The following is a 14585-nucleotide window of genomic DNA, read 5'->3' on the forward strand; positions in this document are numbered from 1 at the left end:
TGTGTGCAAACCTGTAGTAGTGCAAAGGCTAAATTGGATTGACCACAGTGGCCTATTTATGCAAAATGGTGAAATGTCTGATCGATTAATTGATTTTTATGATTGTTCATTAGTATTAGCTGCTGTGGTCTGTCATGGCTAATGACTCAAACTGTTTCTTTAACAAATAATACATCTTATAAAATATGGCTACTTAATAACCTGCATCTACATTTTGCCAGTGTCTTTCTTTCATGAAAAGGTTTAATCAACTTTTGTCCAACTGATTTTAACAGGAGCTACAGGCTGTTGATGGACCACCTGTGACGTGGATCTGTCTGAACCCCTTTATTGTGGCCCATCCCACTCCGTTCACTTTAACTTGCTACTACTGCTTTGCGCAACGCCCCAATTTTGTCAAATGACAGTTTGACGTTGATAATTTCAGTAAGCATTTATAGAATCTGCAAAAGGATAACTTTATTGTTAGCCGTGGCCTTGCACTTTAATTACAAACATGGCTCAGGAGTTCGTTACGGCCAGAATTCAAGGGAATAAAGTGGTCGTGTTTCAAAAACCGTCGTGTCCGTATTGCGTAATGGCCAAGGATGTGTTGTCCAAATACGGATTAAAGTCTGGACACTTGGAATTCATAGACATCACTGGACGAGATGACATGAGTGAAATACAGGATTATCTCAAAAAAATAACCGGGGCGCGAACGGTGAGTTATAATGTAGTTTCAGTTGAGTGTAGTTTCAGTTTCAGTTGTTGTGCACGCACATTTTGTAAATAAATACAAATAAAGTAGCCTTCTCTGTAGGATGTTGTGTTCAAGGCATGGAAGTAGTTTGCCACGACGAGTATGAATGAACCATTTGTTTTACATAGGCCTATAGATATGTGTGCATTTCATCTGAATTTCCTTCATCCGGCCTCATAAAATATAGTGCACATGAAAGCCTAGCCATGTCAGCCCCCAGCAAGATCTTAAAGACATATTTAACTCGAGACAATTATCTAGTTATATTTTGTCCTGAGGCGGCGTCATATGGTCATATTAAAAGCTCCATTGTTTATCCTTTTGGATCTTTGGCATTTATGCATTTCAGAATAAGTCCTCAAGAAATGATCACAATGAATTCATTTTGTTCACTGGTTGTCGCAATGACTCAGCAAATAGCATGTCTAAATGAAAGCGGGTTTAAATGCACTGGCGCAAATTGTGCATGCGGCTCTACACTGTCCATTCATTCAACTGGCTCGTTCCCCGTGTAAATTACTCCTTGCAGTTTATATTGCCATATCATAAAAATGAATTTTTAAAAAAAATAACACCACACAGGCATTAATAAACACCTAATGGATCAGATTATGTAAAAAACTCGATTTTGACAAAAATGGAGATAGAACCTTATAATTCTAACGTCACGAACTGTGTTCTACTTCCGTGTAGTCTCCCAACTAACCAATGCTGTGTTTGTGTGAAGGTGCCGCGGGTGTTCATCGGTGGAAAGTGCGTCGGCGGGGGCAGTGATGTGGCAGCGCTGGACAACAGCGGTCAACTAGAGGGGATGCTGAAGGCCATAGGAGCACTTTAGTGAGATCCATCCAGGTGGGCTCCGGTTTAACACATTCACATGCTTCTGTCTTTGGTCGACATTATAGCAAGATGAGATCAGTAAAGCTCACCTGTCGTCTTCTTTCCACAACCTCCCTACAGTAGGCTATATTCCTTCAACTCATGGAGTACCCGCCACCTTCCGTCTGTCTGCTGAAGAGAGAGACCAACTACAACTACAACCTTCTACAGACTGTCCATGTCTACGTATATGAGTGTATCCACCAGGAGGGTTTTACAATGAAACCACATGCAATAATGTACAAATAGACATACCACTAACTTTTGTACAAAATAAAGCGACAAAAGGCATTTTAATAGTTCTGTCATTCATGAGGTAATTTGTTAAACAATAAAGATGTAGGCAGTCAAGAGTCACACAAACAATCACACAAAACTGGACCTCCCCCTTGTCACTTCCTCATTTCTTAGTCTTGGGCTGGGCCTTGTCCATCATGGCCTTGTATTTCTCTCTCTGGTAGAAATCTGACTCGACGGCTCCCGGTATGTCATTGAAGGTGACATACACGTCCCCGTTGAGCTCTGTGACCCTGTGAACTCTCTGTTTGACCCCCTTAGAGCGCCAGGTGGGTTTCGGGGGTTTGACTGAGGGGTCCACGACCTGGTACAACCCCTCCCCCTCCTCCAGGGTGATCTTGTACTTGTGCCACGGACACACGATGCACATTCGCCCGTCAAACTCCTGGGCACATCAGACATGGAAGAGAAGAATCATGGCAAAGGTGTGAGAAAGGTGTAGCTTGCTATGATACAAAGAGGGAGAGGTGCGCATTGTTACTAGAGCATTGTACAATTTGGGTAGTTTTATTATTTACAAGTTACATACTACAGTCTCAGACCATGAGTTCAGATACACATCTCGACAGCTCACCTCAATGTCTCCCAGGTGCAGAGGACCACCAGCATCTGAAGACATAAGAATATGACTAGAACAACAATAATGCAGTACAACACTGGTTGTTAAAACATTCGGTCCTTATTCTCTGTTGGGAACAAAAATTACGAATATCAATATTCATTGAGTCTACTCTGTGTGTGTGTGACCTAAATTGTATGCTGACTGACTTCCATCCACACACACGTCAACCCATCCTTACGGTAGCAGCGCATGTCTATGGCGTGGAGCTCCCCCTGGTGGTAGAGGATCAGTATGTCCCTTCCTCCCACCAGTTTGGTCACACGCTTCGCCTGAATGATGTCCTCCTTCCTACCAATGAAGTGGGAGGATGAGGAGGATGGAGGTGGGGATGAAGAAGATGATGATGGGGATATCTTCTCTTCCTCAGAGGACATGTTTCTAATTCTCAAACGCTGGTGGTGGATGAGAGAAAGAGAAAGACTTGAGTCAAACATGTAATGAATACGGATGTGTACTTGTGTGCGTGATGTGTCTGTGTTTCGTGGTCTGGGGCCCTCTGGAGGATATTCCATGGGGGGTATTCCATCAACATCGCTAAAGGAAAATCCAGGCTTATTTTGTCTCGTGAAAAGCCTGGAGTTTCCCTTAGCGACGTTTATGGAATACCCCCCTGGTATTCCACCAACCACCAACTCTATCTCTACATGACCAAGGATGGCAAAGGCTGGTAAATTCATCAGCCAGAATCAACCAACCAACCACTCATTTTGTGTTGCATGTTCAGGCGAGACCAGACCACCACATACTTAATTGATCAGACTCTATAATCAACAGAAAGTTACTCGATTGGAGTCGTTTTGTGGTTATCATTTTCGCCTCCTGCTTCGGATTGCATTGCACTGCTGTTATCAAGCCTACCTTCTCGTGTGCGCTACTGTCGTGGCACCGCATCCAGTTTAGCGGCGCAGACGACAACTAGCTACGAACACGTGACAAAGCCGGTGACTAAGCCCCTCCCCTAACTGTCTAAGCCCCTCCCACATTGACATAAGCCACTCCCCCTAACTGTCTAAGCCCCTCCCACATTGAAATTCAAGCTAGCTCTAGCATTCGCTGCAAAGATGCTCACACGTCGATGTGACCACAGCCCGTTACAAATTAATACCTAACACTGTTTTGGCGAACTAGCACATCGAAATAGCAATATAAAGACATTGATAAATACTTTTGTCGTACAGATCATTTCTGGTATAATCAAAGCCTTGTCATCGTACATGTTTTTAGCTGCGCCTTTCTTTGCATAACTTCCTGCATGCAGACTTGTTTGAAGGAAAGAACTACAACTCCCAGAACTACAACTCCCAGAACTACAACTCCCAGCACTGCCTGGGTTCAGAGTGCAGGACATTACCAACAGAATAGGGTTCTCGCTGGCTACTCTTCTTGGAAAATAAACACATTGTGCTGTTCCAACAAACAACGTCAATCGATCGCTATCGCCTTTCAACCCCATCACACCGGTCTGAACATGGTTCGAAGATTATAAGGAGCATGCATTTGTCGCACCGTTGTCGTTAATTTCCGAAGACAACAGCTAACGTACTAACGTTATAGCTAGCCAGCTAGCTGTCAGCCAACAACACCAACTGAACTGAACTGAACTGGTACATCAAGGCTGATCACAGCAGCTATGTTCGTCCAGGAGGAGAAGATCTTCGCTGGGAAAGTGTTAAAGATCCACATCTGTACCATGGAGGGCACGGAGTGGCTGGAGGAAGTCACCGAAGACACCACTGTTGAGAAACTCAAAGAGAAGTGCTTGAAACATGTATGTCATCATGTGTGTTTGAATTAATAATTGTATCCCCCTGCTGCTTTCTGAGTCATTGTAGGTGTTGCTGTTTGCTGATGTTTGCAGGCCCTCCCTGTTGAAATGGTCAGTGTCAGTGGTTCAGTATTTATAGTCACTGGGTAGACATGGCTATTTATAATTCAGCAAGTTGGCGGGTATAAGCCTGTCTGCATGCAAACCCCCGTAAGCTTGAAGGCAGTCGAAATGTCACAGCCAAGCCACCGCGATCGACTGTTTCTCTTGTTGTTATGCTCAGAATCAGAATCAGAATCAGAAGACTTTATTGCCATGACATGTAAACATGTTAGGAATTTGGTTTGGGACAGTGGAGCACGGTTTACAGCAGGACAGGTGCAAGACAGGACAAGACAGTGCAAACCAACATCATATTGCAAGAGTCATAATTAATATAAATATAAAGTGCAGAGATCAAGTGTTCAAGTGTTCATATCCAGACAGTCCAAAGCTCTCTGGTCAGCTTCGTAACTACAGTTAGAAACGACAACAACAACACTCCAGATATCTATCGCAGACTGAGTGATTTGTTCTGATCTGAATGCAGTATGTAAATGATATGATACAACATGCCTTTCATCTACCGTCACCCTTTCTCTGTCCTGTTTCTTCTTCTTCCACATTTCACTTGATCTTGTCCCCACATCAATCAACTCGATTTTTGCTTCTTTTGCAGTATGTGCACGGAAGTCTCGAAGACCCCAAGACACTCACACACCACAAACTCATCCACGCTGCTACAGAAAGGATCCTCACTGAAACTAAGACAGTTGCGGATGAAAATCTAAAAGATAAAGGTAAAGCATGTTGTAATATCGAAGGCTATATTTTTCCAAAATGATGTCCAACCATGTTCTCCCTGCATGAAGTGAGTGACCCCGTTCTCCCCCCTGTCTTCAGATGTCCTGCTGCTGATAAAGAAAAGACCGCCGCCCCCACCTCCAAAAATGGCTGACATATCTGCAGAAGAAAAGGTAAACTACTCGATTGTCCTCCAGTGTTAATATCATATGTCGTGTGGGTTATCAAACAAAGTTCAGGTTCAAGGTTGATTGTCCCATCCATATACCGATATTGATGTCATGTTGGTTCCGATCCAGACTGAATAGCTGTGCTAAGTCTCTCCCTCTCCCTTCTAAATGTGTTCATCCTCCATGTCGGTCAGAAGAAGCAGGATAACAAGGCGCCAGATAAAGATGCCATCTTGAAAGCCACAGCCGGCCTGTCTACCCGTCACACCGACCGCACTGTCACCCAGCACAACATCCGAGACGTAAGTTCATCAACGTCAGCCCTCAGTGAAACACGGGCAGTACTAGGGGACCACTGACCGCCGGTCAGACTGAAATCAATTAAGGGTCCTGAATCACATTAGCCTGCAATGTCATCAGGCTGAAATCAACTATGTTGATAATAATAATAAGACGGCTGTTCCTCATCCATCCATGATGACTTGCATAAGGATGGTCTCAGTGTTGTGCTATGGATTGTAGTCTTATTGATTCTGTTACGTGTGTGTACGTGTGTGTGTGTGTCTGTGTGTGTGTCTGTGTCTGTGTCTGTGTCTGTGTGTGTGTCTCTGTGTGTGTGTGTGTGTGTGTGTGTGTGTGTGCGTGTGTGCGTGTGTGCGTGTGTGTGTGTGTGTGTCTCTGTGTGTGTGTGTGTGTGTGTGTGTGTGTGTGTGTGTGTGTGTGCATTCTTCACCAGTTTCAGACGGAGCTCAGGAAAATCCTCGTCTCCCTCATTGAAGTGGCCCAGAAGCTTCTTGCCTTGAACCCTGATGCTGTTGAGCTCTTCAAGAAGGCTAATGGTACTAATGTAGTTATCTTTAAATGATTAGCCTTGACATCTGCCTTGCAAGCTATGAAGGACTGGAAGGTTTGTCTGATCAGCCGTTACAGACCACTCTGAACCTGGACACAAGCATTGTTAGTACTGTTAGCATTGGAGCACTGTTATGATAATGTTAGCCTGTTATAACAGAGTAATACATTAATTGTGTAATGTGTGTGTGTGTGTGTGTGTGTGTGTGTGTGTGCGTGTGCGTGCGTGTGTGTCTGTCTGACAGCAATGCTGGATGAGGATGAGGAGGACCGAGTGGACGAGACGGCTCTTCAGCAGCTGACTGAAATGGGTTTCCCTGAGAGCAGAGCCATCAAAGCTCTGAGACTGAACCAGTGAGTTTACACAATACACATAGTCAAGCACAAGAGGGATTCCATTCAGAACCCCTATCCCCGGTGTAATCACACCAGTTCTGTCTAAACAGAGTATTTGAGCTTGAACATAATGTTAATCAATGCCATTTATTTGAATCAGAATGAGTGAGTCCAATACAGTTCCAATGAGTTATGGATAGTCTGTTAGGAGTGAAGAGTCTAACGAGCCCTCTCTCCTGCAGCATGTCAGTGACGCAGGCCATGGAGTGGCTTATCGAGCACGTAGACGACCCCTCCGTGGACACCCCACTGCCGGGTCAGGATGCCTCAGGAGCAGTGGGGGCCACGGCCGCCCCCCCAGGCCCCTCTGTCTCAGCCTCCGCCTCCGCATCTGCCTTGGCCAGCCTCCCCATCCCCCTCCCCCTCCTACTGCGTACTCACTCCCAGTCTAGCACGGAAGACATCCAGGCCAGGCAGGACGAACTCACAGAGATCTTCAAGAGGATCCGCAGGAAACGAGAGTTCAGGCCGGACTCACGGGTAGGTGTCTGCCTCAGTGCCCAGGGGCCAGGAGTTCAACACGGTTAATCTGGACCAGAATGATCCCCATTCTTTTTTGCTATCCAGCATCAGATCGAGATGGTTGATTTCCCCTCTACGACTCAAAATCAGCCAGATAGCAAAAAAAGAATGAATTCAAAAGATCATTCTGATCTCCTGGGCCCTGGGACCTTTGGAGTTGCTTGTGGACAGTACTAACTTGCAAACTTGATATCTTGAAGATATTGTGTTATATAGATATAAGTATTATTTACAGAATCTGTCTGAATAGAGGATTGAAAGTGGAGAGTGTGATGAACGTATTGTGCGGATAAAGTGTAAACTGTCAGAGAAATTAATAGGCTCTGTCTCTGCAGGCGGTCATTGCATTGATGGAGATGGGCTTTGATGAGAAGGAGGTGATCGATGCCCTACGTGTCAATAATAACCAGCAGGACGCTGCGGTAGGTCGACTGTCCACACTGAACAACTCAAAGTGTTTAATTTTGAACTTGAGGTGTTTGATACCCCGCACTTAACTCAAACATTCAAGCAAAGCCCCCACTGAAGTTATATTCTTGTCTCCTAATGTAATTATGCCTGTACTTTATAAAACTACTTTTTAGCCTCTTTGACCAGGTTGTTATTAGGATTGAGAACTAGTTCTTCATTGACCCTCCTGATAAAAGAATTAAGCAATATCACACGAGAGGGAGTGTGTTATACTGAATATCAGCACGGCTGTGATTCGGTCATAGGTACGAGGCCGCAGGCCGAGTAGAAGACAATCACAGCCGTGCTGATATTCAGTATAACACACGACCTCGAGTGTGATATTGCTTTTATACAACAGTTCTACAGCGCAATTTATTAGTTAACAGTAATAAGTGACAACAGATTTGTTTATTTAATCATTTATTTTGGCTCCGTCAAGAAAAAATAGTTCCGCAACGGGACTGTTCAACTAGCGAAGTTTCCCACAGAAGTGGTTACTTTCGCCCCGCGGTGGTGTAGCGGTCTACGCACTGGCCACTAGTGCATGCTGCCCACCGGGGCCGGGGTTCGTATCCCGGCTCGCCAGATCCAGATATGGCCGAGGCACACGGGAAGCGGCATATTGGCCGGCCGCTTCCGAGGGCGGTATAGGAGTATTTCTGGACTAGGATCCGTCGCGCAACACCGCCCCCTGGGCGCCGGAATAACGGTACTGGGCTCGAGGAGCCAGTCAGCCTAGTCTGCCTGGCGGCCTCCTCTGGGACTGCCGGCCACGGGGTCGTGCGGCGGATCCTATGCAATAGGCAGGGGATAATTGGATGCTAAGTTGGGTTAAATTGGCTACCAAATTGGGTGAAAAAGGGATAAAATCTGAAAAAAAAAAAAAAAAAAAAAAGAAGTGGTTACTTTCTCGCCTGAAAACATATTAAAACGTCATAAAATGATATATTAACGCCAAATTACAGCTTTTAGCCAATGGCGGACAAAATTGAGGATTTAAAAACGGAGAGTTTTGCTTTGCTCGCTGATTGGCTAATGTCTTCTTAGTAACAATGTAGTCTAATTAACGGTAATTTAACACCTGTGCGGCGGAGTGATACATCTAGTTAAAAGTCCCAGTGCTGTTATACTGTATATCGTATCTCATGGAATGCCTCTTGTCCAATCAAATTACTTGGTCGGAACTAACTGTTGTATAATGGTTAGATAACTGATCTAGATGTTGTCTCGCCCTGCAGTGTGAGTGGCTTCTGGGGGACAGGAAGCCCTCTCCAGAAGACCTGGACAAAGGCATCGACACCAACAGTCCCCTGTTCCAGGCCATCCTGGAGAATCCTGTTGTGCAGCTGGGGCTCACCAACCCCAAAACTCTGCTGGGTAGGCACCACTCATTATACCCATGGCTAGTGCTGTGTCCCAGACCCATCATACTGGACCCAAGCCATGTTAGAGTTCAGTTAGATGTTAGTCATCGGTAGGGTTGCAAAATTGCCATAAGTTTGGTCAACTTTTAGATCATTTCCAAAATGTCCATATGGGTTTCAATAATTAGCGGAAAGTTTCCCAAACATACAGGAATTTCGCACTATTCAAATCAGCACGGAAACCATTATGTCAAATGATAGCTACTGTGGTTGTACAGTATTTAGGGGTTTTCTCATTTATGCGGAAGTGCTCAGAGGCATATGCCAGGCATATGTGCATGTGAACCTAAAGGGGTTATAGCATTGCTAATATCTTCACCCATCTTTTTTTGTGTGTGTGCAGCGTTTGAGGACATGTTGGAGAACCCCCTGAACAGCACACAGTGGATGAACGACCCAGAAACCGGGCCTGTCATGCTTCAGATTTCAAGAATCTTCCAGACACTGAATCGCACGTAGAGCCTCCGGTGACTGTTTGCGGGTGTGATCGAGTAGAAGCGAGTGTGAGTGAGTGAGTGAGTGAGTGAGTGTGCGTGTGTGTGTGTGTGTGTTTGTGCGGGCACGGCTGGAACATGAGTATAGTTTTTGCCTTGAAAAGTCAAAGCCTGAGATGTGTAAAGAGTGATGCAGACAGATGTTACAAAGATATCTATTTATAACACAACATAAAAACCGTGTACAAAACAATGTTAACATGAACATGATTACAATAATAATTATTAAAATGATTATGTTGTTTTTTACATTTTAATAAGAACAATTTGTAGTTAGGACGTACATGATTTATTTTATATAATTTCTCCATGTACAAAAATTGATTATCAGGCATCAAACCAATGTTTACACTTCAAAAACAGTTTTTATATGTTTTCCAGTATTTGAATATCAATTACAGCTTAATTTGTAAATTGTTACATTTCATCAAGATGAATGTTTCTTATGAGAGGTGGGTGACTCTGGTCAGTGTCATGTTAAACACAAGCCTGCATGTGAACATGAATGGTTATTATGACACAGAGGCAGGCAATGGTTCTGCTTATCACAGTGAGTCCGTTAGTCAATAGTGAAAGTAGAATGTGGAGGTACAGGCGGTCAGATGTTACCTCTCTCTCCGTTCCAGCCTGAGAGCCTACTTGTCTGGCTGCCACGAGTCACACTACTCAAAAGCTGAGAGGAGGATGTTTTCTTTTTTGCTTCTCCCAAATATTTATTTAACTTGCAACGTTTTGCCTTTTAGAAAAAGTGTACTATAAGCTGTCTTTTAGTGTCTGTGAAGTCAAGTATGTGTAACAGTCTTTGATCATGATTTTACAAAAAGAAATATATATATAGGCCTATGTATTAATTCTCAATGTGCTCTGAATGTCACATCATCATGTTACTCTCATTATGCGCCTATTCTCACTGCTCTCACCCAGACTGTGGTTCAAATAGTATTTGAAATGATGTTTATTACCTTGCAGTGCTTGATTGATTTTGCCTGGGCAATGGAACCAATAGAATAGTCCCAAAATTGGAAAAAACCCACCCATATGGTGTTCCAGACAGGCTCAAGCAAATGCTCCAAAGTATTTGAAAAATGTCAAATACTATTTAGATCCATGTCTGCTCTTAACACGGCTGGCTGCTGCAGTGACGGTACCCTTTATGACCTGTTTCATGTTCTGACACTGGGCAGAATGATAGGCTTCTGGGGAAATTGAGGGAGATTGTATAAAGGGAATTCTTTGAAGGGAAAGTTTAATTGATGAGAGATGAAGGTGTATCATTCCTTAATCCTCCAATATAAAGAGTTTCTCCTCCATTTGTAGTTGAATTATTATCATGATATAACGATTACATGTTACTTGATAAACCAGTCATCTAAATGAACTGTTGAACAAACGATTGGAGTACAAAGCATATCATTTAATTGCTTTGGTGTTGAAGAATTTAAGTGGTATACTGAGCTGTGATAAACTGCTAGTCCAGTGGTTTGCCTTTCTCCTTTGAGAGCAAAGTAGATATGCTGTTAAACCAAACCATAATTCACATATTATCGACTGTGAGATTACTTGCTTTTTCATTAGATAGACCAGTAAACAAAAAAATAATACAGTACGTTTTTGTGCAATAGCTGGATTCTAATGACGGACTTAGAATTATGTTTACCTGTGAAAAATATATATTTCATTGGAGTGTTAGAAATGTGTGATGCAGTGGCTCTAGAATAATATTGCCTTTTGCAAGAGAGTGCCCAGAGGCACTTGTACTCCTTTTGATAAACATATGATTCAATATGGCTGGTGAAGCCTCTCCTACATTTCATTGTCAGTTTTCATCTTAAAAAAAGAACACGGAGGGTGGTGTGTTTTTGCCAAGCTTTGAGTGTTTTATTCAATATTTGAATTGTGGTGTTGATGTGACTTTCTGCTCAGGGAGGCTGACATTGTTTTTCCTAGCTATGCCATAAGGCAAACACTTCTCTGTTTGTGCTAGTTTGGCATTTTTAAATGGCTTTAACTAAACCATTCAAACTTGGCTTATCAAACATAGCACAACTAAGTATGGGTTGGTAATGCAATATTTGAAATTATTTGTTTTTTTTAAAGAGAAGTATTTGCTTAAATTGTGTGTTATTAATATTTAAGCCAAAACAGTTACTTGCTCTAAATTATTACATTTTCTGGAAATCTGAAATCTGTCCTTCAAATTATTTAATGCTTCTTGACAAAGTGGATAAAGAATTTGAGAGCAATGCTATCAAGAGCAATGCAGCATTTTGGAATGTTGGAAGAGTTTGTATACAGGATGCGAGTACTGTTTCAGTAGCCGGTTTGGGGAAAATGTTCCGCAGGTATCTATTCAAACGCAAGTAGTGTGTTCACCAACTGATCAACAGGTCTGTGATCTTGCTAAACCCAAAGTGAAAAAAAGCTAAATGACCTGTGATCAGAGCTCGCTTGGGAGCTTGGGGTTTGAGTCATTTTTTGGCAGTGCCAGTGGGATTGTTTTGTCTGGTTTTAATACAGGTCTTTCGGGTACCAACAACCTATGCAATATACTCTCACTCTCTCTAGCATAGCCACAAGGTCACTGTCATTCAATTCTTTATCACTATATTAAAAGCATTTTCTCTGCTGTATGCTTTTGAATCCTGTGCTTTGTTTACCCAAAATGGAGGGAAGCTGTCAACTCCGTGAACAAGTATTGACCTGATAATGAAAGGACAGGGATCAAAATCATCATGAGATAGTATTGATCTGTGTATGAGAGGGGGAAAATCATGGGTGTTCAGTGCATTTAATACAGATATTACTTGTTTTGTTAATGTGTGAGAAACTACTAGCCTGGGTGTCTATCTGTTTTAGCATTAGCCAGGCCAGGTGATTCTGCTGTCCACTTCTGAAACACTGCCATCTTAGGCTACACTTGATACTCTTCACACTCATCATCTATAGCACTTGTGCAAAGGCTCTAGCATCACTGGCCTGAAGTGTAATGCGTCATCCTCACACAAACACAGCTCTCAGGATGCATGTTTGTGTGCAGCACTGAAACAATGTCATTTCTAATGTCTGTTCGTTGTGTAACAGAGGAAAGACTTAAATGGTATTTTCTCTCTCAGTTTGTCCAAACATTGCTCTGAAGCTTGGGCGATAGGATGTACCCATGCTGGTTCCACTTGAAGAAGTGCTCACTAACTAACTATCTTGTTTCACACACTGTGGCTGTCACTCTGGATCATCTTAATGTGAAAATGGTTCACTCCTCACCTATGGAAATGTGAAACGCCTTGTAAACATCACCTCTCGGGTTTGTTTATTACGAATAAAAAGAGTTTTGAATTTACCTGTGTGTGTGAACTTATTGTGTGTGTTATTGTCATTTGATAAGTAGCCAATTATTTCTTTATTTAGTTTGGCCTTTTGGCTTTCCCCATCCATTACAAGTGAGAATCTACTTTCCAGTACAAGTTGCCCCACAAATCCTCCTTCCCAGCAGTAGTACCACACACTTTCAGATGTATCCACTAGAGGGCACTATGAGTCAATGGTCCAGCAGAACCGTCAGTTTGGATTCCAACTTATTGTTTATAGTCTGGTTCAACTGTAAATCAACATCATTATTTGCTTACAGTATGGTCAAACTCTTTGAATAATGCATTACAGCCCAATCAGTATAAATATAACAGAACTTGATTATCAAACGTGTATGGATGAACGTGTTCTGTTTAAACTGATCTCATGTTTTTGTTTTGTTTACAATATGCATTCAGTAGCAAATGTGTTAGAATAAAATAGATTTCAGTGCGCTCAATAGATCAACATTTTTCAGAATAATGAGAAACTAGCTGCAAGGATGCCAGATGGGGGGTGATTTCGGGCAATATTGTAAGCAGCAAACGTGTTACAATAACATACAGCATTTAACGTTGTTTCATAAGACCATACGCTATGCATCCTATTTGAACACATTGTTACTCTGAATCGCACTCTGATCGCACTGACAGTCGTGAGTTTAGAATGATAAGGTTCTATCTCCGTTTAGGGTAGTTCAGAGATATTGAGCGTCAAAGTTTTTACATTCCATTATGTTGTGTGAGATGGAACCTTTGTATTTTATGATTTACTAACTCAAAAAATGTCAACATTTTAAAAATAACACCACACAGGCATTAATAAACACCTAATGGTTCAGATTATGTAAAAAACTCAATTTGGACAAAAATTGAGATAGAACCTTATAATTCTAACGTCACGATACAGCATTTAACGTTGTTTCATAAGGCCATACGCTATGCATCACATTTGAACACATTGTTACATGTACATTGTTACTTTGAATCGCACTGACTGTCTGCCTCACGCAGGCGTATTGGTGCTGGTTACCTCCACGTTACTAACGGGCGGGACAGAGGTGCGCCTCCCACGAATCCTTCAATATTCTCTTTTCAAACGAGTCACCTAGTAAGAGAGAGATCAATTGTAAAATCGCAGAATGAGTAGCTACTGCGCTTCGTAATCTCTGCAGTGAGCTAGCTATCTTTGTCTGACAGTCTGTCAGGAGTCCCGCGGTTGTCACAGACAGACAGGCCGCAAATCGGGTGTTGTTGCTGGGGAAGGAGGAGACGATGTGTCCCTGGTGCTTATTCGCTCTGGCCATCGCATAGTGGAGGAAAAAGCCAAAAGGACCATATCTATGTCGGAGTGTAACTGTTTATCCTCTCTGATCTGAACCAGTGGATTCAGGATTACATCACCACGTATTTGCCAAGGTAGCTATCTTAAGAATCATTGTTTGATTTAGCCTTTACGAGCTAACCCGTTGTGTTTGATTCATCCAGGCTAGCTTAACGTGTGTTAGCTGTTTTGACAAGCGACAGTTTAGCTCGCCAGCCAGCCAGGTAACACCCCAATTCATTCATATGTGTCGTTGTTGGGGAGAGGGTGCTTTGTGACTTAACTCAAGGTTAATATAACCAACCTAGTTAGCTAAGGTTAAAGACGTTGCCCGTCTGTCTGTCACATTTTGGATGGGCGCTAGCAAAAGCTAAGCTAGCTAAAATGAAGAATGGAGCTAAAGAATGTGTCAGGCTACCTGCTGTAACCTGCAGCAACAACAACGCGTGACGTTAGAA

The 14585-nt window shown here is 42.8% G+C and overlaps 3 protein-coding genes across 5 annotated transcripts; 2 read left to right on the top strand and 1 right to left on the bottom strand.

Moving 5' to 3' along the window:
* The first annotated feature begins 371 nt into the window (after nucleotides 1-371).
* LOC308159334 (glutaredoxin-1-like) lies at nucleotides 372-1923 on the top strand. 2 transcript variants are annotated; one of them, XM_080533101.1, is made up of 3 exons: nucleotides 372-703; nucleotides 1470-1594; nucleotides 1703-1923. In XM_080533101.1, exons 1-2 carry the CDS (start codon nucleotides 497-499, stop codon nucleotides 1578-1580), a joined length of 318 nt encoding a protein of 105 aa, XP_080389227.1. In that variant the 5' UTR covers nucleotides 372-496; the 3' UTR covers nucleotides 1581-1594; nucleotides 1703-1923. The 2 variants fall into 2 exon arrangements, with proteins under 2 accessions (XP_080389227.1, XP_080389228.1); XM_080533102.1 differs by having other exon boundaries at nucleotides 1470-1587; nucleotides 1700-1923.
* Nucleotides 1924-2021: 98 nt separating this feature from the next.
* LOC308159078 (Rieske domain-containing protein-like) lies at nucleotides 2022-2914 on the bottom strand (the record flags this gene model as incomplete). The annotated part of the gene is made up of 3 exons (XM_080532837.1): nucleotides 2022-2303; nucleotides 2493-2527; nucleotides 2719-2914. 3 exons carry the CDS (start codon nucleotides 2912-2914, stop codon nucleotides 2022-2024), a joined length of 513 nt encoding a protein of 170 aa, XP_080388963.1.
* Nucleotides 2915-4076: 1162 nt separating this feature from the next.
* On the top strand, nucleotides 4077-12735 carry ubac1 (UBA domain containing 1). 2 transcript variants are annotated; one of them, XM_080531014.1, is made up of 10 exons: nucleotides 4077-4308; nucleotides 5024-5144; nucleotides 5248-5321; nucleotides 5513-5620; nucleotides 6055-6157; nucleotides 6416-6524; nucleotides 6749-7046; nucleotides 7424-7510; nucleotides 8780-8918; nucleotides 9309-12735. In XM_080531014.1, exons 1-10 carry the CDS (start codon nucleotides 4171-4173, stop codon nucleotides 9422-9424), a joined length of 1293 nt encoding a protein of 430 aa, XP_080387140.1. In that variant the 5' UTR covers nucleotides 4077-4170; the 3' UTR covers nucleotides 9425-12735. The 2 variants fall into 2 exon arrangements, with proteins under 2 accessions (XP_080387140.1, XP_080387141.1); XM_080531015.1 differs by having other exon boundaries at nucleotides 5516-5620.
* Nucleotides 12736-14585: the final 1850 nt, after the last annotated feature.

This window comes from Nansenia antarctica (assembly GCF_963989245.1).
Source record: "Nansenia antarctica genome assembly, chromosome: 5".
Taxonomy (NCBI): domain Eukaryota; kingdom Metazoa; phylum Chordata; class Actinopteri; order Argentiniformes; family Microstomatidae; genus Nansenia; species Nansenia antarctica.